Source organism: Castanea sativa, chromosome 9 (assembly GCF_040712315.1).
Source record: "Castanea sativa cultivar Marrone di Chiusa Pesio chromosome 9, ASM4071231v1".
NCBI classification, from domain to species: Eukaryota; Viridiplantae; Streptophyta; class Magnoliopsida; order Fagales; family Fagaceae; genus Castanea; species Castanea sativa.
This window is the reverse complement of record NC_134021.1, coordinates 28,711,995-28,739,279: the sequence shown is the minus strand read 5'-3', so window position 1 is coordinate 28,739,279 and position 27,285 is coordinate 28,711,995. Positions and strand designations below refer to the sequence as shown.

Sequence of the window (27,285 nt, the reverse complement as noted above, 5' to 3'; positions counted from 1 at the left end):
CAATTACCTAAGAGTGAGAGAGAGACGGTGAATGACAGAGTGAGAGAGATGCTGGGCTCGCAGAGATGGTGGGTCAGAGACTGACGACAAGCGGAGCCAATGATGACAGACCGAGCCACCGATGAGGCCGAGTCGCCGATGAGTTGAGCGGAGAATGACAGACTGAGGGAGAGTCTCGTGTTTGAGTGGGTTTGAGCGTCTGTGGTTTGAGAGTGAGAGATGAGGGAGATTTTGAGATTCTGTGAGTGAGATCTGCAAGGTGTTTGAGAGTGAGATTTTGAGTGATTTCGAATTTTGGGAGTTTTGAGTGTGATCTGCGCACTGTGCGAGGGTGTTTTGGTGTGAGTGATCTGGGAGTTTGAGTGTTTGGAACACGTGGACGGCTGAACACAAATCGAGTCTGTTAGACTCGAGTTCTTAAAACGACTCCAATGCACCCGACTTTGTAATCTACGTGGACATTTTTATCCAGCTCAGCGGGTGCCGCGATGGAGAAATCGAGTACAATGTACTCGATTTCTGAGCCCAAAATCGAGTCCACAAAACTCGATTTGTTAGAATCCAAATTTGTTTGAAACATTGCCTAACTAATAATATTGTTTAGATTTTATAGTTATTTAAAATGTTTTTCCACCAAACACCCCGAAATACTCTAGAAACACAGTGAAACAGCAAGCAACCCCTAATTCATTTGTGTCTCAGTTTAGTATGGATCAGTACGAGGCGAGTAGATATGTGAATAGGGCGAATACTCTTTCTCGGTAGTAAGTTGTTGAATTTGAAATAAAAACGTCTCTCAGCAAATGGAAGTAGAAGAAGAAGAAACGCAACAATTAATATGGAAATCAGAAGAAGAGTCACCACCACCACGACAATCCATGCTCTCCGTTACGGTTGCCCGCGTCATCAACACTCTGCTCAGCGCTCGCCCCAAAAAACTCTACGACGCCGTTTCTAGCCTCTACCCAGACCCTAATAAAAAAACAACCTCAGGCTCAGGTAGTAATTATTCAACTCTAATCTTTTTGTGTGTACTGTACTGTACTGTAATGTAGTTCTTTGAATTGAATCTGTTTTTGTTTTTTATTTTATTTTGTCTTATAGGCTCTTTGGAGGACTCTCTCTGGTTTTTACACAAGTATGTAAACGACGCCGTTGAGGACCAGGATGCATTTGATCAAATCCTTCTCCCCATTATTCAACATGTACCATTTTTTACGCTCCCTTTGTTTCAATGAAGATAGTTTTTCGCATATTCCTGTTTTGTAGTATCAGATAAATTTAACTACTTGGAGTGAGATAGGGTTGTTTTCCGCTAAAATTTTCTGGAAAACAACTCTATCTCAGGCTAAATAAGGGAACTTAAGAGAGATTTGCAATTCATTTTAAGTCCACTACCAAACATAGGAAAGTGAGATAATTTTCTAGAAAATTCTTTTTTGGAAATTGTTAATGTTGAAACAAATATTCATTGTGTATTACTATGTTCTTGTTATTTGATTTTGATTTGTTATTATTATTATTTATAATAATAGTCATGGAAGAATGGAGGGCAGGCAATGATACTTGTTAACTGGCTATTTCAAGATGAGCTTCTTTTCCGACCTCTGGCGACTAATCTTGCCAACATTATCGTTAGAAAAGATGACCGTTACATAGCCCTTGGTTGGTGCATTCTTGTTCGCAATCTTCTCGAGTTTGAGACCTCCATGACTCAATTTTCAATGAATGGTAAACACCCCAACCACATTTTGACGGTTATTGTGTGTTAATCCGTGTGAATTGATGTATTAAGAAGTCTTAGTATATTACTTTAATTTGTTATTGATGGCAGGGATAAGGGAGAGGTACAATGATGTTTTGAAGATACTTTCTTCATGTATGCCACGTCTGTTAAGTATTGTATGTAAAGGAAGGTACTGCTCAATTTTGAGAAACTATGTGTCGTTTACTATGCATAGCAATTCCATTTTGTATATTATGTGTGTGTGTTTGACCATTTGTTTCTATAGCACTTTGCAGGATGGATTTGAGTTGCCATCTCGTCTCTCGGTGTCTGCAGCTGATTGTATGTTAGCTCTTACTGAAGCATTGGCAAAAAAGGTGTCAAGTGACAAGCTGAAATCAACTTCAAATGCTTTGAGTCGGCCGATTACTTTAGTGCTTGAATCATCTACTGGTGATAAGAAAGTGAAACCAGCTTCTAAATCTTCAGAAGTCTCAAACCTGGAAATGGGACTTTTATTTTGGGACCATTTAGAGGAACTTGTTAATTTAGTGCAGAGACTCATTGCTGTATGTTCTGTACTTGTGTTATATTTATTTGGCTCCAACACAGAACCTGCTTGCTCCTTGTTCATATCATGTCATTATATTTACTTTTAATTGGAAATGCTGAGTTGGTGATACACGTGCTTTTGCTATATGTGTGATTATGATAGATGTCATTAATTATGATTTGTGCTCTAGACAGAGGAAATTAGTTATATAAATGAGCTAAAAGAAAACTAATTGATATTCACAACATGTGCCTGTATGCAATTCAAATTCTTTATTGAAACCAAGAATTTTGCTCAAGGAGAGAATACATCTCCAGTGATATGTACCCAGTTTTGCCCTCCTTTTTCTTTTTACTAAACTCATAGCTTCCGTCTTGTCTTCTATATTTTTTCTCCATGAGTTTGAGAATAGAATCAGGAAGTTTTGTGTGAAATCCTGATAGATGAGCGAAGGAATTTCAGACAAAAATAATTCATGTATCTATACCTATGTGTAACATGCTGTTACGGTGCTTATTTTAAACAGTTACGTTTAACTTTTAATGAATGCCCCATGAAAGAGGTTGTAGAATAATATAGATGTCTGCAAAAGAAACATTTGCTTTTGTTTGGTGACAAGTTGCCTGAAATATTTAATCAGTTTCTACTCTTCTCAAAACCTTGCTTCAACCACTGATTTGATGGCACTATGTGTTACTTGAAGTTTGTCATGATAATGAACTGTAATGGGGATTTTCCCATGCTGTGCAGTGGAGCAGAAAAAGTCGATCTTTACATGCTAAAGGATTGGAAAAAGTGCTCAAGTGGTTGCAAGAGATAAAAGGGCAATATGGATGCTTTCAAGATGAGGCAGGTCCAACACCCAATACATGCTTTTGAGCATATCGTATATCTTAGTATGTCTAATTTTCTATACATTGTGATTTCTTTTGCTACGCATGGAAGACAGGCTCAAAGATAGTCAAGACTGGAGTAATGTTACTCTCTTCTTGTTGGAAGCATTATGGCATACTATTACACCTGGAAGATCGCAAATTTTCTCAGCATTACAAAGAATTGTTGGAACAGTACTTATCTGGCATCCAGGTTATTCATTTCTTTTCTTCTTCTGTCAATCAATATAACTTATTACTTATCAAAAAAAAAAAAAAAAAAATTTGTGTATCTGTTAATTTAGAGTCATGCTATAATTTGGTATTTTGTTTGTAAAACAAACTTGCCATCTTTTTTATCTTTTCTCGAAGAATTGTTTTTGCTTATATGATTGAATCAAGTTGATAAATTACCAATTGTCCCAAAAACTATTAGGAAATGTTGAATATAATCATTAACCATTTTTTTAATACTTCTCTTCATGTGTGGGCCCAAAATCCCCCTTTAACAAATGGAATCCATCACATGGGACTAAAATTTTTAAATGGGAGGGTGGAGTGGAGGTAGGACTCAAGACCCTAACTCTGATACCATAATAAATTAGCTATGGTCCCAAAAGCTTAGTTATTAGAAAATGGTGAATTTAACCATTTACGCATTATTCTAACAAAGGATATTTGGTATAGCCTGGTCATTCTTCAAGATTATAGAATAATGTTCATATTGTGACTGCAACCAAACTTATTGGCTGTAATATTATTGATAAATTACCGATTGTCACAAAAGGTCAAGTTGTTAGGAAATGGTGAATTTAATCACGTAACCAATATTGTAGCCCCCCCATACTTCTCACATGTGGGCTTAGACTCCCTAAGTGAGCTCAACATGTAAAATTTTAAATTTTTTAGTGGGGGGTAGATTGGAGATAGGATTTGAACTCATGACCACTTGCTTTGGTACCTTGGTAAATTATCGATTGTATTTGTGATGAAGCATATCCATTCTTCTTTCATTTCATGACGATAAATTGCTGATTCATGCAGTATTATACAGACAGCCATACTGGAGGGCATAGCGATAGTAAGGATGGTGGTGTAGAGACCAGAAAGTTTTTTATAAACTGTTTATGCCTTTTATTAGGACGTTTAGACAGCAAGAAATTTGAAAGCACCATTGTGGAATATGGGATGCAGATATCACGTGAACTTTTACCACAGGTATGCTTGAGGCCATGAAGAAACAAGTTGTGGTTATTTTGCATGGTAGACATATACGGCTTTAGGGTTCTTGCAATTTAGATCACATCCCAGTTTAATTTATGGATGCACTATTTCATTGAATGCTTTAGGGGTTGTTGTTTTAAGAATTGGTAAAGTCCCATGCTACTAAGTGCAGGAGCATGGGTTCATGATTTGCATCTTCAGTGTGACCACTTCATGCAAAAAATACTTAATGTTGGGACCTTATAAAGGACACCCCTCCCATGATCCCACTTAGGTGGGACCAATACCGGGTAATGATTCCATAGCTATTGGTCACTGTTTGCCTGTGTAATAGTCTATTGAACTTTTAGCTATGCATTGTGGACACAGCTGTGGGGAGCTGTGAGCAATTTTAACATGTCTTGGACATGGTTCTGGTGACATTATTTTGAAATTTAGACCTTTTTTAATGGTTGAGCATAGTAATATTACCAAAAATTCTTGTAGTAACTCTTTCAAAACACTTAACCTCCCACAACCTCCCCCCAAAAAAAAAAAACTTTAAAGACTTGGTCATGACGATATCAAAATTGGTTAGCTTTAGATTAGACAACAGGTGTTAGATGTTCTCCTATGTCTGTTTTAGAACTTTAGCCATTGTGGTCTGAACTGGCAAGATGGTTGTCACCACCTGTTGTGATAGGTTAGGTGTCTCTTGGTTAATTTTGATAGATAGATTGATTGCATTCAACCCTGGTATTCACATAATATTAATTAGGTTAACAGAACACACCATATATATAATAATAATAATTATTATTATTTTAATTTTAAGAATAGATTCATGGTTGGAATTCATTGTGTTCACTTGGTCATGCTTTTTCTCTGTTCTTTTTGAAGCTTCATTGCGCTGATGAAGATGTGATAGATGGGGTTGTTTGCATATTTAAGGCAGTTATATTTAAGCCAACTTATTCATCTGGAAGCAGTCTCACTGATACTAGACTGATGGACTCTGTGCTACCGTTGCTGCTTCACCTTCTAGATGAGCGGGATGGCGCAGCTAGAGCTGTTGTTAAGCTGATAGCAGAATACTGCTCAGTGTACTTTTTCCATTCTTTTCACCTTTTTAATACTTTGTGGCCGCAACATACTTATGGTCTCTCTTTGGGATTAAAACCTGACTTGCATTAATGATCCACCAGGAGCAGAGACAGTCGGTGCATTCAAGAAGTTTTAAAGCGAATTGCTTCTGGAAATGTTCTGCAGCGAAGGAATGCTGTTGATGTTATTTCAGAACTTATTTGCAAATCATCTGATCCAATAGATGAACTTTCTCATTTGGCATGGTTAAGATTACTCTAGTAGCTATTGTCATTTGTGATTTCACCCTTTTTAGCATCTTTATAAGTCTCTTCTTCCTACTACTATGGCAGGCAAGATGTAGCAAACCAATTGCTAGAGTGCCTTGGAGATGAAGAAAGTGTAATTCGTGAGCAAGCTTCTAGCTTGCTTCCAATGCTAGGTTGGTTTTGACTATCTAAAGTGTTTTATGATAATTCTTATATTGACATGATCTCAATATGTCTTTTGTACTCTAGTGTTTAACTATCTAAAATTACAAGGGATAGGTTACACAGATATGTTTATACTTGTTTAAACCAATGTGCACTTGGGCAACAAAAACTACTGCTGGCAATTGATGCTTGTTTGGAGACCTTGGGTTGAGAAATGATATTATTGTTGAGGCAACAACATACATTTCCTCTTGAGCTATGCATGTAGAAGTGTTGATGGGAACTTTCAACTTCCTGGTTATATGACTTGGGGTATTTTGGTACAAACAACCAATCTTCCCTCCTTTTTTGTTAGAACCATTGAGTTAAACAGGATCACGAAAGAAGTTACTGAATAGGAAGTGTTAGCATTAGCTCTGTTATTTTATATTGGCTTATTATTCTTATATTAGCTTAATGGTATTCTTGTAATCATTTAATATCATTCAATTAAAATGTATGCTACCATGATGGGAATAATTAACAAGGCCCTAAACCTATTTGTTAATCTTACTCTCCGTGTTCAATCTTCTCTCCCTTTTTCTCACCAAAACCTAATCTTTGATATTTTACAACACAACTTGGAATTAGATCATTCCAATCCAAGCTAATATAAAGAACTGTTAGAATAATGGTTAAATAATTCATCATTTCTTAGTAGCTTAAGCTTTTGAGACAAGTGGTAGTTTATCACGATAGCAAAGAAGGTTTGAACCTTGTATCTGCTTGTCTCCACTCTACCTCCAACTTAAAAACTTAAAAATTCCATGTGTTAGGTCCCACTTTTTATTGGAGTCTGTCCCCTGCATGAGAGGGGGAGTGTTAGTGACGTTGGAAAAATAAGGGGAATGTGTCTGTGTGCTTGTGGATTGTGGTGGATTAATTTGTAGGAGAATTTGGGGATCTAAGGTTAGGTTAAAGATAGGTTATAGGTTCCTGATTGTTACCCCTACTGATTAATTCCTAATGTACTCGGGTTGGCTGTGATTTTTGATAATATTTTACGTTAGTTATCAACAAAAAAAAAGGTTGTAGGTTGTGATAGGAATAAAAAGATGGTTTGATAAGTTATTTGATGGCTATTTGGTAGAAAAACATTTGTTAGGTTTTAGGGTTTTGATATGTAAGATAAACTACTTGATATGGGGTTGTAAGGAAGAAGAAAAAGAGACACGGTGTCTCAGGGCTGTATGAATATTATCTGTGAACAGTGCCACAAGAAAGAAGAAGATTAGAGAGAACCTGTGAACAGTACCACAAGAAAGTGAAGAAGAAAAGAGAGAACAAACAGGGAAAAAGAGAAAGGGTGGAAATGAACAATAAGGCCAACATGCCTAATACTTAGGGGCGGGCTCCTCTCCCATTATAATTTCTCTAGTTCTCTCATGTTTTTACAAAATAAAAGACAGTGGCAAGCAACAAATCCTAAGGTTAGAAATAAGCCACATAATTTTCTCTCTTTCAACCCTTTCAGTTTTCAATAAAATTTTTCTGGGTTTGCTTCTATCACCTGTTACGAAAAATGATATTTCAAAATCATCTTTTAATGTTTTCCACTATCACAAAATGATCAGCCACTCCAGACCCATATCTAGGTAGCTCAAGAACTCTTTCAAGACCTTCAAAGTTTGATGGGAACAACTTTTGATGGAGAACAGAACAATGAATTGGGTATTTGATTTGGGTTTTATTAATTGTGATTGAATGTGAAGAGAAAGGCCAATTAATTGGATAAGTGAATAAAAAAAATATTAAGGAATAAAAGATTAGAGAAGAATATCTTGGCTGCTTTCAAAGCTTTGAAGAAGGAGAGGAAGCTTTCAAAGCTTCCATGGCTGATTCTTTCACAGCTTTCAAAGTATATTCAGAAGTCTCATACCAAACCCACAACCCATCGGAACTCCCACAGCCAGAAATCCATATCAAACCCAATGTCTCACCTCCCCAAGCTCGCTGGAGGACCTCAATCTCACACGCCTCCGCTGGAACGAGCCTTGATGCTCATAGCGGCATAGCCATGAAACCCACTGCGTCAATCCAAACAGCCATGGTTTTTTATTCTGATATGCCAATCTTAGCTGTGAAATCCACAGTTTTAGTCCAAACCCATTGCCATCAAGTTCCGATCTGCGATTCTGGACACATCTGATGCTCAGGTAAGTGAGGTCCGTTAGGATGGGATGTTGGAGAAAGAAGCAAAGAAGAAATAAAGAGAAAATTGAGAGAAAAAAGTGGTATTTGACGTGTGATTTTTCTACCCTTAGGATTTGTTGCTTGCTACGTGTTTTTCATTGGTATAAAAACATGAGAGAACTGGAGAAATTATAACGGGAGGGCAGCCCTCCCCTAATACTTAAAACACATTATTTAATTAATCAACTCCATCTATTTCCTTGGAAAGCTATTTGGAGAGTTAAGGCCCCTAGGCGAGTTTCTTTTTTTGTTTGGTGTGTAGCTTGGAATAAGATCCTAACGGGAGACAATCTGAGATTGAGGAGATTGGTTTTTGTGGATTGGTGCATTATGTGCCGTCATTGTGGAGAGACGGTAGATCACCTTCTTCTTCATTGTGAGGTGGCCTATCGGTTATGGAGCTTTGTTTTTATAACTTTTGGCTTGGCTTGGCTTGGGTTATGCCTAGTTCGGTTCCAGACTTGCTTTTTGGATGGTGGAATTGGCTGGGGAAGCATTCGTCTAAGATCTGGAATTTAGTCCCGTTGTGCATCCTTTGGTGTATTTGGAAGGAGCGGAACCGGAGGACTTTTGAGGATTTGGTTAGCTCTAGGGATCAGTTGCTTGCTTCTTTTTGTGGAACTCTATTTGATTGGTCTCGGGCGTGGGGACTCACGTCTAGTGATTCCCTCCCTTCTTTTCTTTGTTCCCTTCTCCTTTTGTAATTTCTTTGTTGTTTGGTTTTCTCTCTTGTTTCTCTTTGTTTTCTTTTTCTTGTATTTCTGGGTTGCTTTGTGTTTTTCAGGCATAGAGTAACCTTCGTATATATATCATTCTTACTTATCAAAAAAAAAATTAATCAACTCCATCTACTCTTTGAGTACATTGAGAACAAATATACTAGGACTCTTTCTTGTCCTAGTAGTATTAGGACTCCTAGTTTGACCAGTGAACTAAAAATCTAATAAAAGACTAATTTGGACCCGAAAAAAACAATATCTAAGATACTTAGGATCTCTTAGAAAATTCTAAACTCAACTTAGGGTCCGTTTGGATAGAACTTATTTTGCTGAAATTGAAAACTAAAAACACTGTAGCAAAATGATTTTTAAATGTGTGAATAGTGTCGTAGGACCCATTTTTAATGAAAAAGTCGCTGAAAAGTGAAGTTTGTGGGTCTCATGAACAGTACAATGTGCACTGTTCACAGTGCATGAACAATAGCCATAACAGTGTTATTTGCTCTTGAAACGCGTGGCCAAAAAAAAAAAAAAAAGCAGACGTGGAAATTACACTAAATTTGCAGGAACTGTGGAAATTACAAATTTGCCCTTGAACACAAAGTTGACAGTAACTGATAAAATAAAAAACTATTTAACCCTAATATACTCATACCTAGACCTTTAAAACAACACGAATTTTACTTCAATTGGACTTTACATGTGGACCATATATAGCAATTCTTGAATAGGCGAATTTGCAAAGTAAAAGCAAATCAATTGTTTATGGCTGTGTCAATTATAATGAATCAATGATGTTTGCTCTATCTCGTCTTTCCTTAATTGCACCTTTGTACATGTACTTTGTTTTTATAGTGTATTTTTAGTTTTAAATTATGTACATACAAATATATGCATGTTTTATGTTTGTATGACTTCAATTTAGCCATGTCAATGTATTTCCTTAGTTTGGTTCCCACAATTTGATTGTCATGGTACTAGAGGTCCGTATCTTTTTCATATCTATAAAATTTCTTATTTACCTATCAACAATATATTTGTATGTTGCATCACACTAGTGTAACTCCTGTGAAAAGGATTATGAAAACATAAAATAACTACTAGCATTACTTTTGTAGTTCATAAGAAGCATCACGACCAGGGTTTGAGGTAAATTCAAAGGCAGCCACAAAATTTCCATCGAACAGTGATGATAAGAAAATTCTCAATACAGTTAAATAAACTAATCTGAACCATACATTATAATAGAATAAAACATAAGTAAAGGACTAGAAACCCTACTGATTAAACCCCTTATATTAGTAAAATTCAAAAGTTTGGCACTCTCTGAACATTTTTCTATAGTGCCGTGAACAGTGAATTTTCAGCCCTCTACTTTAGCTTAACTCCCATGTTGACCCACACCACAATCATTCCCCCAAATTAAAGCTTGGGGTTGATAAATCTGATGTTTCTTGTTTCTCTTATAAATAATTGGCTGATTTCTATCAGATTGTCATGTAGATTGCCGTACTATGCATTGCTGAATTCTATTATTCTTCTTGCAGATCCTTCATTAGTTCTGCCAGCATTAGTTCACCTTGTTTACTCTTCAGATGAAAGAGTTCAGTTATCTGCTGCTGATGCCTTAATTAGGGTGCTCAAATATCATAATCAGAAAGTTGAAGTTATTTTTATGCTGCTTGACTGTCTGAGGTATCTTGCCTTCCGTCCCCCCCCACCCTTTCCCCTTCTCTCTTCCAATTCCTAAAGTTCAATTAATCCTAAGCAAAATGGAATTTGTTAATGGAAAGAGGGGCAAGCATTTGTTGGAAGAAGAGGGTGGGGTTCTGACAACAACCCAAACATTTGATCAGTTGAAGCTCATAATTCTATCTAATAATATATTAGATGGCATTTTCACCTATTTATGCATTCTTTTCCCCCTTTTCTCACAGCAACCTCAATCAGAGCCTAGATCTTCCTCAAATTACAGGACATATAAGGGAAGGTTTGTTTCTCACTGTTTTAATGTTACGAGTTCTCAGTTGATGCAAGTTCTCATATGTACTTATATTATCTATAATTTTTCCTTGGATTGTGTGACCACTTTCATGCTGATTTATGTAAGTGTATTTTATCATTCTTTTTTAATAATCAATACTTAAAATTTTTGGCATTGAAGGTATCTATGATGGTTCTAAAATATGAGGGGAGCTATGGATCTGTTACATTACATCACCAATATTAACCAATTGTCTATTAGATTGTTAATGTAGATCACTGCATCTGTGTGTGTTTAAATAAATATTACATCAATTTTAATAAATTTTCAATCGGCTTATCCTTCTTTTGGTATTTTGGATTTGAAAAGAATAGAAATGTTTGGAATCTTGTAAGAATCTTCTAATTCAACATTATTATAAAGTTCTGAAGTTCCTTCTCATATGCTCCATCTTCCTAGCAATAATAGAAGTCAGCAATAGGTACTCATTCTGAATTGTTCTGACTGTTAGTGAGTTCTGTTAACTCACTTTGCCAAAAAAGGTAGATCCAATATATAATCATGCTTTTGTAACCATGGCAGGATCAAAGTTTGATTGCGATCAAGTGCTCAAGCTAATCCCAGAGTGGTCAAAAAGTGTAAGATTTATTATGCTAATATAAATTGGTTATATTTTTGCCTTTTTCTTCTCTTTTGAAAATTCACTCAAGTAGCATAGGCTCTCCATTGCTGTCCAAAGTGTTTTCTTTATACATTTTATGTATGAAATCACATCTATGTTTCTGTTTTTGTCCTGGTTTCTTTACTATTGGGGACTGTTGGCTTTCTAATAATAATAAATGCATATTTTTCTGTGTTTTTAATTGTTTGTGGTTTTGAACAAATGATATAAGACCTGCTTTTGACTTGTTGCAATCTGTTCCCTCTCTCTCTCTCTCTCTCTCTCTCTCTCTCTAATATGATGAGATCATTTTGTATCAATCCATCACCATTGCAGGCTGCACAATGGGGTATACCCTTCCCCCTCCCAAACAAATGATGACACCTAAACTACAGCATTTCTAACAATAGCTGAAAGAACTGCATAGCATAGCATTTGCAGACATTTTCCAGTTGCTTCTTTTGATGTCAAAAATATATAAGAAATGAAAATGAAGAGATGCAATACAAGTATAGTTTCTTTAAAGTTCGGGATTACATGTCTCACTCTTTGTTTCACACAAATGTGCACACAAAGGGACATACACTGTTATGATAACTACTTTTAAATTACGTGGAAAAGTGCATCAAGAGTATTGTGTATTTATAGAATACTTATTAAGTTAAGAGGGAAAGTTTTACAAAATTGCTATAAGACCAGCCATGCTATATTGTACTGAACATTGGGCTATTATGAAACATGTTCATAAAATAAGATAGCTACATGAGAAACCTATTTTCGTATTTGCTTCCTCTCAAATGGACTTACCTCACGGTCTTGTTGCTTGAGAGCTTAGTATTGGCAAATTGATGGCCAAGCTCAAGCTCATACTTTCACTTCTTCCTCCTGGCCTTCATCCCTCCTCTAGTGGCATGCCTCTTGTGCATAGAGTCACATGAGATACCCATGGTTCCCGCCCAGGGGAGGGCTGGGGGGGGGGGGGGGTTGGGGGAAGAGAGAGAGGGTGTACAAGCTCTTTTGCTTCATTAGCACCTCTATTGCTTGGGCTCACGTGTAGTTAACACTTGTAGCTGAAATGAGAATCTTAAGATTGATAAGTGGAAATATTCTAAGGTGTCTTCCTTAATAATGTTTACATAACATATATAAAGGTGACACAATAGAAAGTGAATTTTATAGATTTGACAAGGTTGTTACTTGTAACTTGATCTATAGAAATCCATGCTCTCTCTAGGGGAATAGTTTTTTTTTTTTTTTTTTGGGGAGGCCCAGCTACCTCAAATTAGTCAGAAATACTGTTTTAGTTTAATTCTTTGGATCGGTATGGGTGGTTTCCGAAGTTTTTTATTTTTTATTTATTTTTTTGAATCTAAGCTATTTCAATTGGTGGTTGAGGAAGGGGGAAATTTTTTCTCCCTTAAGATTTTTGAACGGGGAAAATACTACATGCAATCAGTTTTTATGGGCAAGAGTGCAACACTTTGGTTAATGAAAAACCTAGAATACACTGTGATTGGGGTTAATTCCAGCAGTTTTTCACGCTCAGGGAAGGAGATATTGCTTACACGTTGCAACGGGGGCCAACTTGTTTGGTCAATACTTATCAGTGACTGAGCTTAGAGTAGGCGGGTTGCGGAGATCTATCATTATTCCTATGGGAAAGTTACTGCAAGGTTGGAGGGCCTTTGGGATTGAATTAAGAAGAATGCTAGAACCTTCCCAATATGCGTTGGGTGGCTTGAAATTTGTATCGTACAAGTCTAAGCAGTTCTCAAAGTTTCGTTCTTCCCGGTCCTTTGTAGAAACTAAAAAAGCTCCAGTATAGGCAAGTTTGAAGCACTCTCAGTAGTCTTTCATTAGAGAAAAGGATAGGAATAGAGTCAGGGAGAAAATAGCGGAGCCTCTGAGAGACGAATCTTGCACACAGGCAGTAGTTTTCGAAGCTTAGGCCGGAAGATTTCTCCCATCAGCCGTGGGTGGTGTTGAGGGTAGAGACGGTGGTATTAATGGCAAGAATAATATTGAGGCGAAAATCCTGGAAGGAAATAATCTTAGATTTCCTTTGGAGTTTAATTCGAATTTAAAAACTTTTGATTTTGGAAAGGTGCATGATATTAGGAAGTCACGTTGGTTAGGGAAAGGGTTGATTGTGGATGTGAATGAGGATGGAAAGAGGCAGGGTATCTTGGGATCGTTCTAAGTGTGGTGAGCAAGCTGGCAACACGGGAGAGAAATGTTGTTCAAAATGAAAAAGTGGGGCTAGGCCCCTCCTAATAGAAAGCCCAAGTAACTCTTTTAGGCAATAAAAAAACAAACTTGGGCCCGTGTTTGTCAAGCCCAAGTGTTTTTGAGGTTGGTGACTGTTCCAAACACGCTCAAGTCAACCTTGGGTCTCTGCTTACGAGCCCAATTGTTCTAGAATCATCTAACCTGAAGCGCCCCTCTAACCCAAGCTTAGATACAAGTGGCTTGACTGATATGGAGCAACCTGGTACCTCTATGATCTTGCCTACACTATTGGTGAAGCTTGCGATGGTGCCCTTGGCCACGATTTCCTCCATAGTGATGGCGGAAGTGGCAGGCAATGATGGTTTTGGTGGTCAGATAAGCCCAATTTGACATACCCCGCCATCCACCATGCCGATCTTGCTAGTGGTGGTGGCCCAGGCATCTTTCAAACCAATATTGACTTCTAGTGCTTCGATGGGGTCAGCAATGGTGCTGATGGTGCCCTTGGCCACGGTTTCCTCCATAATGGTGTCGGAAGTGATGGGCGATGATGGTTTTGGTGGTTAGAGAAGCCCGATTCGGCATACCTAGTCCTCCACCATGCTGGTCTTGCCAGTGGTGGTTGCCTAAGCATCCCTTGAACTGATATCGGCTTCTAGTGCTTTGATAGGGTTGGCAATGGTGAATTTGACATATCTCAGGTGGCGATGGAAGATGGGGATGGGGATTTTGTGGGTTCGGAAGTATCGGCCACTGCTCATGAGGATTCTGATCTTGAGGGGGTTCGGTAGCCTTGCCCCACAATTAGTGAATTGGTTGGAGACTTGGATAAGTCTTGGGGTAACTCCAAAGAATGGATGCTACAATTGTGTGATGGACAGCAGTTAGTGCTTCCTTTGTCACTATATAGATCTCTAGAATGCATGTTGGTTTGCTCAAGCATGGAGGGAGAGTCTGTACCAGGTATTAGTTCTATTGTTAATGAAGGGCATAGGGTTAGTTGGGCAGATGAGGGTGATGGGCTAGTAGATTCTTTGTTTGTGGTTCTTGGGTTAGAGGATGAGATTTGTGAATTTGATGAAAGGTAGATGACTTGGGAGAGAGGTGGTGTGCCATTAGTATTGGTACCTTTGCCCACTGAAGGTCCTTCGGAATTGGAGTCTAGTCCTGTGAAGGAGCTTGGGTGCAAGGAGTGTTGATAATAGTTAGATATCACAATGGGTAACCAATTGGATAAAGGCTTTTAAAAAGTTTGTGGGAACTTCACTGAAAGGTTTTGAGGAGCAAATTACAGGATTATTGTTAGCTATAGAGGTCAGAAAAAAAATAAAATAAACAGCAACATGTGGTAGGTGATCAGACAAAGTTGGTCAAGGCGGGGCAGAAAGGTCAGTGGGAGTTGAAAATTTTATTGTCATCTTTGAATTCTGAATATGGTTCAAATAAATTAAGGATTGCAAGTATGGAGTGGGCTGTTGTGTCTCATCAATGAGTTTGAAGATTATTTCTTGGAATGTTAGAGGGTTGAATAAGCAGGATACAAGGCTCCGCGTTAGAAATTTGTTTAGGAAATGGGGGCTAGATGTTGTTTGCCTTCAAGAAACCAAAATGGAGTTGATAAATAGAGCTGTGATTCGCAGTTTGTGGGGTGGTCAACGTGTTGATTGGTCCTACTTAGGCTCGTCGAGCTTTTGGAGGGGTGTTATTGATGTGGGACACGTTGTGAATAAAGTGGAGGAAGCAGTGGGGAGATTTTCGGTTTCTTGTAAATTTACAAGTGTGTCAAATCAATTTGTATGGGCATTTATTGGTGTTTATGGTCCTAATTTACGAGGAGATGAGGTTTTTATGGGAGGTACTTTGTGGTTTGAATAGTTGGTGGAGGGTTCCAAGGTGTGTGGGTGGTGACTTTAATGTGGTAAGATTTTCTTCTGAACGTTTGGGTTCTAATTCTTTTATTACTGCTATGCTGGAGTTTTCCAATTTTGTTTTGAAGCAAGGCCTCATTGATCTCCCATTACAAGGGAGCGCTTTTACTTGGTCAAATTATTGAGAAGTTGCTTCGAAGGCTAGGTTGAATAGGTTCTTGTTCTTTGCAGATTGAGAGGACAAGTTTCCAACGGTTTCTCAAAGACGGATGTCTAGGTTGTTCTTGGATCATTTTCCAATTGTCCTTGAGGGTGGATCTTTTCAAAGGAGTAGGCCGTTTAGATTTGAGAATATGTGGCTTAAGAATGAGGGTTTTGTGGATAGGGTACGGTCTTGTTGGAAATCTTATTAGTTCCAAGGTGCTCCGAGTTTTGTACTGGCCAATAAACTTAAACTTTTGAAAAATGACTTGAAAAGATGGAATGTGGAGGTTTTTGGTAATGTTGAAGATCGGTTTAAAAAATTGTGGAAGGATTTGAATGTTCTGGAGAATATTGTGGATAGTCGAGGTCTATCAGCGAAGGAAGTGCTAGAATTGGGAAGAGTTCGTGATGAATTAGAAAAAGCTGCTTTGTGGAAGAAATTTGTTGGAGGTAGAAATCTAGAGATCTTTGTATTAGAGAAGGCAACAGGAATACTAAATTCTTCCAACGTTAGCTAACTCTCATAAGAGGTTTAACTCCATTGATAGGCTTATGGTGGATGGAGAATTGACTTCGGAACTGGCAGCTATAACATATTGTATCTCTCATTTCTATAGGCAGCTTTATTTTGACGATGTGGCTCATAGACATGTCTTAGATGATGTGGAATTTTCTAGTATCTCGGTGGAAGATGCAATTTGGTTAGATAGGCTTTTTGATGAGGAAGAGGTGTTTGGGGTGATTAATGATTTTAATGGTGATATGGCTCTTGGCTTGAATTGCTTTTCCATGGTGTTCTTCTAGTCTGTGTTATGAAAACAAAAATTATGGTTATGTTTCACAACTTTCATACTCAGGTAGTGTTTGAGAAGAGTCTTAATGCTTCTTTCCTTGCCCTTATTCCCAAGAAGGTGGATGCTGTGGAGGTCAGGGATTTTCGGCTAATTAGCTTAGTCGGTAGGATTTACAAGATTATTTCTAAGGTGTTGGCTAATTGGCTTTGTAGGGTGGCTCATGAGCTTATTTCAGATTCATAGAATGCCTTTGTGAAAGGTAGACAAATTTTGGATTCCGTTATGATTGCTTTTGAATGTATTGATAGTAGACTGAAGTCAGGAATTCCAGGTGTGTTGTGTAAGTTGGATGTGGAGAAGGCGTATGATTATGTGAGCTGGGTTTTTCTAATGTATATGCTTTAGCGTTGTGGGTTTGCAAAGAAATGGAGAAAATGGATAATGTACCGGATTTCAACTGTCAAATTTTCCATTCTACTCAATGGTAGTCCATCTGATTTCTTTGGAAGTTCTAGGGGGATTTGGCAAGGGGACCCGTTATCTCCCTTGCTTTTTGATATTGTTATGGAGGTGTTGAGTCGTATGTTGGATGTGGCTGCTTCCGCTAGGCAGTTCTTCGGCTTTTTTGTAGGTAGTACGACTGGTACATCCGTGATGGTGTCTCATCTTTTGTGATGCTAAACATACTCAGATTGCTAATTTAAGGGCGATTCTTGCTAGATTTGAGGAGGCATGAGTGTTTAAGAATTAATTTGGGAAAATCTAAGTTGGTACCTAATGGTGTGGTGCACAATTTGGAGGCTCTGGTGGGGCTATTGGGGTGTGGGCAGTCTTCTCTTCCCTTGAAATATTTGAGCCTTCCGTTAGGTGCTAAGTTTAAGGACCTATCTATCTGGAATCCTATCCTAGAGAAGATGGAGTGGAGATTAATAAGCTGGAAGAGACTGTATTTATCTAAGGGGGGTAAGGTAACACTTATTAAAAACACGCTCTCATCTTTACCTATATACTTTCTTTTCCTTTTGCCTTTACTTGGAAAGGTGGCAAAGTGTATGGAGAAATTACAGAGAGATTTTCAGTGGAGTGAAATTATTGGTGAACCTTAAATACATCTGGTTAAATGGGCCAAGGTTTGTAAGCCTTTGCAGATTGGGGGCTAAATATAAGACGATTGGGATGCTTTAATTCTGCCTTGCTACGTAAATGGTTTTGGAGGTATGGCATGGAGACCGATGCTTTATGGAGGAGGGTTATAGAGGCAAAATATGAGAATATTTGGGGTGGTTGGTGTACGGAAAAGGTGACAAGTTCTTATGGGGTCAGCTTGTGGAGATTCATTAGAAGTGGCTGGTTGAACTTTTCTAAACTCCTTGTGTATGATGCGGGGGAGGTACTACAGTGAAGTTTTGGAAGCATGTGTGGTGTGGGGACTGTACTTTCCAATAGGTTTTTCCGGAGCTTTATTGTCTTAGTAGGTCCAAGGATTCCTCGGTGGCTAAAGTTATGGGTTGGTTGGTTGGGAGGATTCATTGGAATGTGCAATTTCGTCCTCCACCACAAGATTGGGAACAATAATCTTTTGATTGGTTTATGGGTATGGTCTATTCTTCGACTGTGTGGGGATTTGGTCTTGACAAGGTTTGACGAAAGCCAGCAAGGAGCAGAGGTTTTGAGGTTAGAGGATTTTATTTTATCCTTCTACCCTCCTACTCTTTTACCCTTGGAGAATGATATGGAAATCGAAGGTTCCTCCAAGGGTAGCTTTCTTTTCTTGGTCTGCTTCCTGAGGCAAGATTTTAACAATAGACAACCTTCGTAAAAGACGTGTGCTTGTGCTTAACTGGTGCTATATGTGTAAGAGATGTAAGGAGTCAGTGGATCACCTTCTACTTCATTGCCCGTTAGCTTGGGAGTTGTGGTCATTGGTTTTTTGTTTGTTTGGTATTCACTGGGTTATGCCTCATACAATTATTGAGTTGTTTGAGTCTTGGCAGGGAAAGTTTGGGCGACATCATAACATTGATGTTTGGAGATTAGTGCCTCATTGTTTGATATGGTGCATTTGGTGTGAAAGGAATGCTAGAATCTTTGAGGGTTGTGAACGTTCTTTGTTAGAGATTAAATCTTTTTTCTTGCACACTCTCTTTGATTGGAGTGTGGTCTTTTCTCATTTTTCTTCTTCTTCCCTTCCTGTTTTTTTTTATCATTGTAATTTTGGTTCTTGATTTGTGCTCCCATAGTACATCTCCAATGTACTCGGTTTGGCACTTTTATTTATAATATTTTTATGTTATATCTCAAAAAAAAGATTGATAAGTGGAAATTTAACCAAAGATACGATATGAAATGAAGAATTTCGTTTGAGGATAGGGTAGCTCTTATTGAGGAAAAGATGAGGAAGAGTTGCTCGAAATGGTTTGGGCATTTTTATAGGAGAATGATTAATATATCGGTGAGGAAGAATGATTTGATTCAAGTCAAGAGGATCAAAAGAGTTAGGAAAAGATCTAAAATAGCACTATTAAAAGTATTAAAAAGCTGACATGTTAATTAAGTAGGTGACAGCGGATGATTTTGGACAAGATAGAATGATGGGAACGAACAAGTGGTCGACCAATTAGTTTGTTGAAGATCCACAGCTGACCCTAAAAGTTTTGGAACTAAGGTTTTGTTGTTTTGCTTTTGGTTTATCAATCCCGAAGCTTGAGTTTCGTGGGTTAACAATTCCATGCATTGTTGTTTATTTCTACATGGTGATGCAAACAATTGCCAGATATCTCATTACTTCCTCTTACACATTCATGGTTAGGTTTTGCAGTTGTTCCTTATGTGTCTCAGTGGACAAAAAATGGATCAATTGGATGTAGCTCAAATTTAGAAAAAGTATGCATTTGCTTCTCAAAAAAATTCCAGCTTTTTGATTTTTTGAAGTATCACAGGTTCAAGACTGGAACTGTTTGGTTGGGCCATTGATTGACAAGATGTTTGCAGAGCCATCGAATGCTATTATTGTTAAGTTTCTGAGTTATATAAGTGAACACCTTGGAGAAGCTGGTGATGTAGTCATTTACAATGTTCTATTGCATATGAAAGGACAGGACGAGTGAGTAAATTATTTTATTGTTTTTATCCAAATTTAATTGTAATATCTTGCATTTATTCCTCTTTTGTTATTTAATTCTTATTTTTAGATCTTAATGGTTTGTTTGTTTAAATTTATTATCAGTAAACTACTGCTTGTTGATTCACTTTAACTGAACATAATTGTGAACTGAGTAGCACAAATGCTTCCAAAAGGGAGTTGTGTCTGTGTAGCATATATCAGGATCTAATTTTTATTAAATATATATCATAATCTTAAAGAATTTTATCTCCTTTTGAAGGAACTGTTCCTTGTCTGTTATCTATCACGTCCATTTCTTTTTAGCAGGATTGATGAAGGCTTTCTATCACGATGCGAGGGTAGAACCTCTACCAATGATGACCCTGTGAAAATGCAGCAATCTCTGTTTGAACGCCTTTGCCCATTACTCATTATTAGGATGCTTCCACTGAGAATTTTTGATGACCTCAATTTGTCTGCCATGTATGATAAACTTCTCATTCAAGGCATTATGCATGGTATGCTTTTCTGCCTTCCATAAGCTCCTTTTCTCCTCTTCCCTTTACAATCCAGAGCTCATTTCAATTTACTACATGTTTTTCTCATAGTTGTCAAGTTCGTACTGTAAATGCAAAATCATGTGGATCAGGCTTAAAAAAAAAAATCGTGAAATATAATTCTGATTAAGTTTTGACTTGATTATTTTTACCATCTTCAGAATGCATTGACCCTTCTAATGTTCAACCCCTTAACTTTTGCATGACATAAAAACAGCAGTAATGCTTTACCGAGATTTCTTTAGGTGGTTAGTGTCTAACAATAGAAGTTTGTCCATATGTCTCTGCTTCCTTGGGCATGATCTTAGTGCATGATTGTAAACTATACAGAATATCTCCTTGTTACAAAATCACAAATTTTTGCCAAATCTTGGCTGGATGAATGTTTGAGTTTCCTCTTCACCCAACTTAGGCTTCTCATATAACAAAATAGTTTCTTTTTATCTTTTATTCAATAACAACAACAAAGCCTGAGTCCCAACAACTTAAAGGGCGGCTATGGATCCTTACCAAACTAATAATGGTTAGTCACATGTATTTTTCTCTACTATTCTATCCTATCCAATCCAAAAATCAAAATTTGTCAACTTCTTAATTAATATTGTTATTTTTTACTATTTCTATTAGTGTAATTTTATGTCTTAATCTCTCTCTCTCTCTTTTCATTCCTTTAACTTGAATCAAATTACTCTCTCACTAGTGCATTAATTGCTCTCTCCTTTGCTCATGACCAAAATGATTCTCACCCATCTTCATCAATAGGAACCATTCCTATTTTGAAACAGAGTTTTGCATTTTTTATCCTATATTTTCTTGTATTTTCATTTATCCATCTTGACATTCTCATTATGCCTATTCAGTTTATGAACATGTTGCTTCTTTATTATACCAATATTTAGTACCATAGCATAACTGGCCTTATAGCAATCTTGTGAAACTTTTCTTTTCTCTTAATAGGTATTCTTCAATCACATAATGACCTGGATGCACTTCTCTTCCACCCTTCTCTTATACTATAATTTGCATTCTCTTCAATCTTTCCATGCTTATGATATTGATGAAGATATCAAAAGCACTCACTCTTTGTTATCTTTTGACTATCAAGTTTTACAAACACTTCATCTTTGTCTCCTTTTACTAAAACACTTACACTTCATGTTCTTTGTCTTAATCCTACTTAACTTGAAGCCCTTAGATTCTTAGACATCCCTCCAGATTTTTTGCTTGGCATTGAGTCCATGTCTAGTTTCATATACTAAAATTGCATTGTTTACAAAAAGCATATGCCAAGGGCCTTCATTTGAATTGTTCTAATAAGTTCATTTATAACCAATACAAAGAGATATGGACTTAAAAGTTTATCCTTGGTGCAAAGCTTTGGTGATAGGTTTATCATCCCTTATTTCTTTTAAATATTAAGAGAGACTATTCTTTGGCACAATTAATAAAAAATATAAAACTTCCTTCTTTGGATAATATTATAACAAAATTTACCAAAGGGGCCAATTATAGCGTCTATACCAGCTTGGAAGCAATACTCTGAACTTGAATTCAACAATGAGCTTTGGTGGAAAGATCTTATTTATGAATTCTACATATATTATAGAGATCTATCCACTTGGAATTATATTCTGAAATTTGAATGGGTAGTAATTGAAGTCTATCTATTGGATCCATTCATGAAAAGCATGATTCACTTCTGTATGTCATTTGTTTATTGTCATGATGGCTCTATGCATATTGTTTAGTTGTAGTCATTTATATGCTTACTTTCACTTGTTATTTGGGGCAATTTCAGGCTATGGAGATTTCAACAAGCATGATAGTGTTGCTGCTTTCCTTCTAAATAGGTTGATCCACAAGCATAACCATAATCAAGTTTCAGTAAACTGAATAAGAGAGTCTGATCTTTCCTCTTCTTTTCTTTAGGGCATTTCATAAGTTTGAATTTGAAGATGTACGAAAACTTGCTGCTGAGCTCTGTGGTCGCATTCACCCTCAGGTATGCAAAAACTTTGCTCGACTTTGTTATTTGTGCATCCTAATTGGCTGCAAGGGATATTGTTTGATGTTTCCTTTATGTTATGTTATTTCTCAAATGAGGTCTTATTGTTGGGTTTACTATCTGGAAACAATCATTTTTGTCATTCCTACACATTCACTGAAAGGTATTTAAGGTATGCTCCTAAAAGCATAACTAACACTTCATATGTTTCTCTATAAAATGTTTTCAAATATAAAATATTTTCAATGAAAACATTTTACATTTGAAAACCTTTTCAGTAAAATATTTTTAAGTGTTTGGTGTGGCATGTAAAAATTTTTAAGCACAAACCACCAACATCAGTGGCTCACCAAAGCCTCCTGTCCGGCGATCGGACCACTGGCTTTGGCCATCGGACTGAGAATCCTCTTACCACATGGGGGGGTGGGGGGGAGAACCAATGTGTGTTTTTGTAAAATGTTTTACCAAGTTTTTAAGGTAAAACATTTTACTAATGATTTTATGGTCAATGGAAAACATTTCCAGGGTTGACCAAATTTTACAATGAAACAAACATGGTAAAATGTTGAAAATGTTTTTGGTAAAATATTTTATAGTGAAACAAACAAAGTGTACAACTTCCATAGAATGTGCCTTAAGATTGGCAACCTTAAGCTTTAAAGGCATGAATATGCAAGCCTAGTTGAGTGTGCGATTTCTGCAGGGATACAGTTTACATTTTTTTGATTGGTAAATAAAAACTTTATTGAAAAAAAGAGAAGTACAAGAAAAGAAACAAATTCCTTGGTACACAGGATGTGTACAAGGAAAGCAAATGTCCACCCAAAATTAAATAAATCTAAAAAATCCAAAAAAGAGGGTATGTCAAGACCACTCAAAGCAGTCCTCCATTAAAACAAAGACAGAAGGAAAATGCGCTTCAACTCGATGATAGAATGCTCCTCCCCCTCAAAGATACTGTTGTTCCATTCTTGCCATATGTTCCACATAATAAAATGCTGAATAAAATCCCAAACAGATGCCGACCTATGTCGCCCAACACCTCTAAACCAACAAGCAAGTAACTCAACCACTTGTTTAGGCATAACCCTGGAAATACCAAACAAGATTAATATGAAGGACCATAAATCAAAGGCAAAAGGACAATGAATGAACAGGTAGTCCACCGATTTCCAATCATTTTCACACATTCAACACCTATTAACAACGCAAATATTTCTCTTCCTCAGATTATCCAAAGTTAGAATCCTCCCTTTCACCGTTGTCCAAGTGAAAAAAGCTACCTTAGTAGGAGCTTTCACCTTCCAAATACTTTTTCAAGGGAATGGGTGAATACCTCTATCAGATAAGATTGAATAGAACAACTTTACATCAAAAGAACCACTCTGGGTAGCTACCCGCACAACTTTATCTTCCTCATTCCCATCCACCTTAGAAGAATAAAGAAGAGCAAAGAAAGATTCCAAACTTGCCAGTTCCCAATCTTGTCTCGGTCTAACTCAAAGAAAATCCTAGTGCGCAATCCCATTATGCCAACACAAATACTCTGCCATAAACGCATCCCTATTCCTTGCTATCCAATACAACATCAGAAATGCCTCCTTGAGAGATAATTCTCCTCCACACCATAAATCGTCCCAAAAACAGATTCAAAGACCCCTTTTCATCTTGAATCTGATATTTTGAGAAAATTATTCCCAACCACCTCTGACGTACTTCCATAAAGAAACCCCATAGGGTTTCTTTGTAGCTCCAGAACACCAACCAACCCTCATCACCGCCATATTTGTTAGCTATGACAGTTCTCCACATAGCATTTGTCTCCACAGCAAATCGCCATTATCATTTTCCCAATTATACTGTTAAAATGAGCGAACCTTTGAATCCCTAAAAGACTTGATTGTATTGGCTGACATACAGACTCCAGTTGACCAGGTACATTTTAATTTCATCATCCAAACCACCCCACAAAAAGTCCTGTTGTAATTTTTCCAAACGGTTAGTTACCCTAGCAGGGATCGGGAACAGTGCTAAGAAATAAGTAGGGAGGCTAGAGAGGGTACTCTTGATGAGAGTAATTCTCCCACCCTTAGGTAAATACCTCTTTTTTTTTATAATCTAGATAAATACCTCTTCTTCCATCCAGCAAGTTGCTTTTTCATCCTTTTTTTAGAATTGATGACCATATGGCTGTGGATTTAAATTGAGCTCCCAATGGCAAACCCAAATATTTCATGGGCACAGTTTACATTTAAATGGGGATATGGGTCTCCATAAACAATGTGTTAGAAAAGCCTTGTCTGGTCTCGGTTGATTGTTTCTTCTCTATATTATATGAGTTAAATTCAAATTACACTGGTATAACTTCTATTCATGTCACACCACTCATTACTTTGTATTGGATTTTTTTTTTTTGAAAAATTTACTATTGGATTATAATGTCTCCTTATATCTCTCATGCTTGCAAAATATTAAGATGATTAGAGATCAATAACTAAAGTATCTCATTTGTAACATGATCAAATTTTATTATATATTTATTTATAAAAAGTTATATTTTTATTTATTTTTAAATCTGAAAAGTATGCACATAACATAAGTTTATGGATCGGATAGTAAATAACATTCCATTAACATGAAATTCAATGTGTGCTACTATTAATCGCCGCACCCGCACCCGCACCCTACTGTTTCAAAAATTTCCGAGTCCTGCACTTGCACCCGCACCTGAACCCGGAAACGCACCCGTGCTTCATAGCATGAACCTTCCACCACGCACCCCCCCCCCCCCCCCTACCCTCAAGTTATCTATAAATTAATAGGAATCAATAATAAAAATGGAAACTGTTAGTGAAAACTTGCATTTACACAAATCTCAAGGGAGGAGTGGTGTCATTTTATTAAACCTCAATGGAGGTTTGTGTAATTGACCCTAACAAATATATATAAAGAATATGAACATGTTAGTTTTTTTTTGACAGATATTGTTTTCTTATTTCTTGTTATGCATTTATTGGTCTTCTCAATTTGTATTCCGACTATTTTAAACTGTTTCTGCCTTCTAATTCTATAGGTGCTATTTCCAATTCTCTGCTCTGAATTAGAACATGCAGCAGCTTCTCAGGATATATTGAAGATAAAAGCTTGTTTGTTTTCAGTTTGCACTTCCCTCGTGGTAATTATCTTACGCTGTCAACATATACCCATGCATTTGAGAACTATTGGTTTTCTCATATGCTTCAACTATAAGCAAATTTTATTCATACCACAGCTAATATAAAGGTTTCTTCTGGTTTGTAGATTAGGGGCAGCGATTCAGTTATGCATCCTGTTATGCTCAAGATTAGGAAGACACTAGAAACAGTTCTCTTATGGCCTTCACTGAATGGGGATGAAGGTATAACTAATTAATTTTCTTTTCCCATCTTTCTTCTGATACCTCTTATTGTTATTGGAGTAAAGGCTGTAAGTATACTCTTCCCTCAGTTTCCAAAGCACAACATGGATGCATTGATTGTCTAGCACTGATGATATGTGCCGAACTGCAAGCTTCAGAATCATTTGCCAACACCTCAGGAAAGAGTAGCATTCTTGGGAAGAAAGGTGGGATTTGTTTGGTTTCTTCTCCTTAATACAAGAATAAATATTTTCTGTTGTGCACATTTGATCTCTTTGTCTCAAATTGCAGGGGATGCTGCCTCGAGAAACTCCATCCTTGGTTATGTGATCCATCAATTTGTAGACGATAAGAACAAAGATGATCTAACCTCCAGGTTGGGTAATGAAAACTGTACACTTGAGGCACCAGTCCATCTCTCTTTCCGGCTGTGCATGGCTAATGTTCTCATCAGTGCTTGCCAGAAGATCTCTGACTCTCACAAGAAACTGTTTGCTTGGAAGGCTCTCCCATGTATCATCCGTTCTGTTGCGGTATTTCAGTTATTGAATTTATAATTTGTAGATCCTGCTTGCTTTGGGTCTTGTAAAGGTTGGGGTTCTTTAAGTCACCTTTTCTCCCATTTGCTTCTTACAATTGTATCAAATATGCAGGCGATAATGCAGTCAGAAATTAGAGCTGCATGCATCCAGGTTCTCTTTTCAGCTGTCTACCATTTGAAGGCTGTAGTACTTCCCTACTCATCTGATCTTCTTAAACTCTCACTAAAAGCTCTAAGAAGTGAATCAGAAAAGGTAATAGAATCTATTCTCACGTAAGATAAACAACTATTTTTGTGTTGTTGGTTGTGCTTTAGCACCTGTCATCTCTAGTTTATAAATGGCCCCCTTTTCTTACCATATCTGTGTGCGCACCCATGCATGCACTTGTGCTCGTGTGTGCACGCATGCAAATGCACATCTTTCTGAGGGATTTGGGGTGTGGGGGTTGAGTGACTGTGTGCCAGCAAGAACTGGACACTTAATCTGGCCGGGATTTTGTTATTTTTGCTAGAATATTGAACTGATTACTGTGCTGGTAAAGGGATTGGGTGCAGTAAATAAAAGCAGGGACAAAGAAAGTTATGCAAAATATTCTTTTATCTCTCACTTAACTTGGTTGCATACTATTGTCAATCAGGAAAGAATGGCAGGCGCAAAGCTTGTAGCATCTCTCATGGCCAGTGATGACATGATCTTGGGAAGTATATCAGGAGCACTACTAGAAGCTAGATCTGTGCTTTCAACTGTATCTTTGACGGATCCCTCCCAAGAGCTTCGACAAGTATGTAAACAGTTGCTGATGTGCATGACTTCTACCTGAGTTGGTTTGAGGCACTTCTCCAGGATTGAAGATCATAAGACCATCTATGTGCCTCATAATTACTTAATTTAATGAAATAATGCTTATTAGTAGTTGTACAGTTAACTCTCTTGTATAAGGATAGTTTTAAGGTGGACCTTGTTTTATTAGCTATATGAGGTGAGGGTCCTACATTTAAATTGGAGGACCCTCCAATTCGTGGTTTGTAGCATAACTGACGTGTAGCTTGTTAGCAGTGGTAGCTAATGATTTGGTCTTTGTAACCAATAATTTTTCAGAAAATAAATTAACAAATGGGT

The 27,285-nt window shown here is 37.3% G+C and overlaps 1 protein-coding gene across 5 annotated transcripts; it reads left to right on the top strand.

The window, feature by feature from the left end:
* The first annotated feature begins 649 nt into the window (after window positions 1-649).
* On the top strand, window positions 650-27,285 carry LOC142610974 (uncharacterized). Of its 5 annotated transcripts, none has more exons than XM_075782966.1 (24): window positions 650-999; window positions 1,105-1,205; window positions 1,536-1,731; window positions 1,835-1,916; window positions 2,013-2,295; window positions 3,030-3,132; window positions 3,229-3,365; window positions 4,196-4,369; window positions 5,255-5,457; window positions 5,560-5,703; window positions 5,791-5,879; window positions 10,370-10,517; window positions 10,760-10,812; window positions 11,389-11,444; window positions 19,502-19,665; window positions 19,993-20,183; window positions 22,021-22,072; window positions 22,152-22,224; window positions 25,301-25,402; window positions 25,528-25,624; window positions 25,714-25,830; window positions 25,916-26,157; window positions 26,278-26,418; window positions 26,804-27,285. In XM_075782966.1, exons 1-24 carry the CDS (start codon window positions 804-806, stop codon window positions 26,984-26,986), a joined length of 3,327 nt encoding a protein of 1,108 aa, XP_075639081.1. In that variant the 5' UTR covers window positions 650-803; the 3' UTR covers window positions 26,987-27,285. The 5 variants fall into 5 exon arrangements, with proteins under 5 accessions (XP_075639081.1, XP_075639080.1, XP_075639078.1 ...); XM_075782965.1 differs by having other exon boundaries at window positions 19,990-20,183; XM_075782963.1 differs by having other exon boundaries at window positions 5,788-5,879.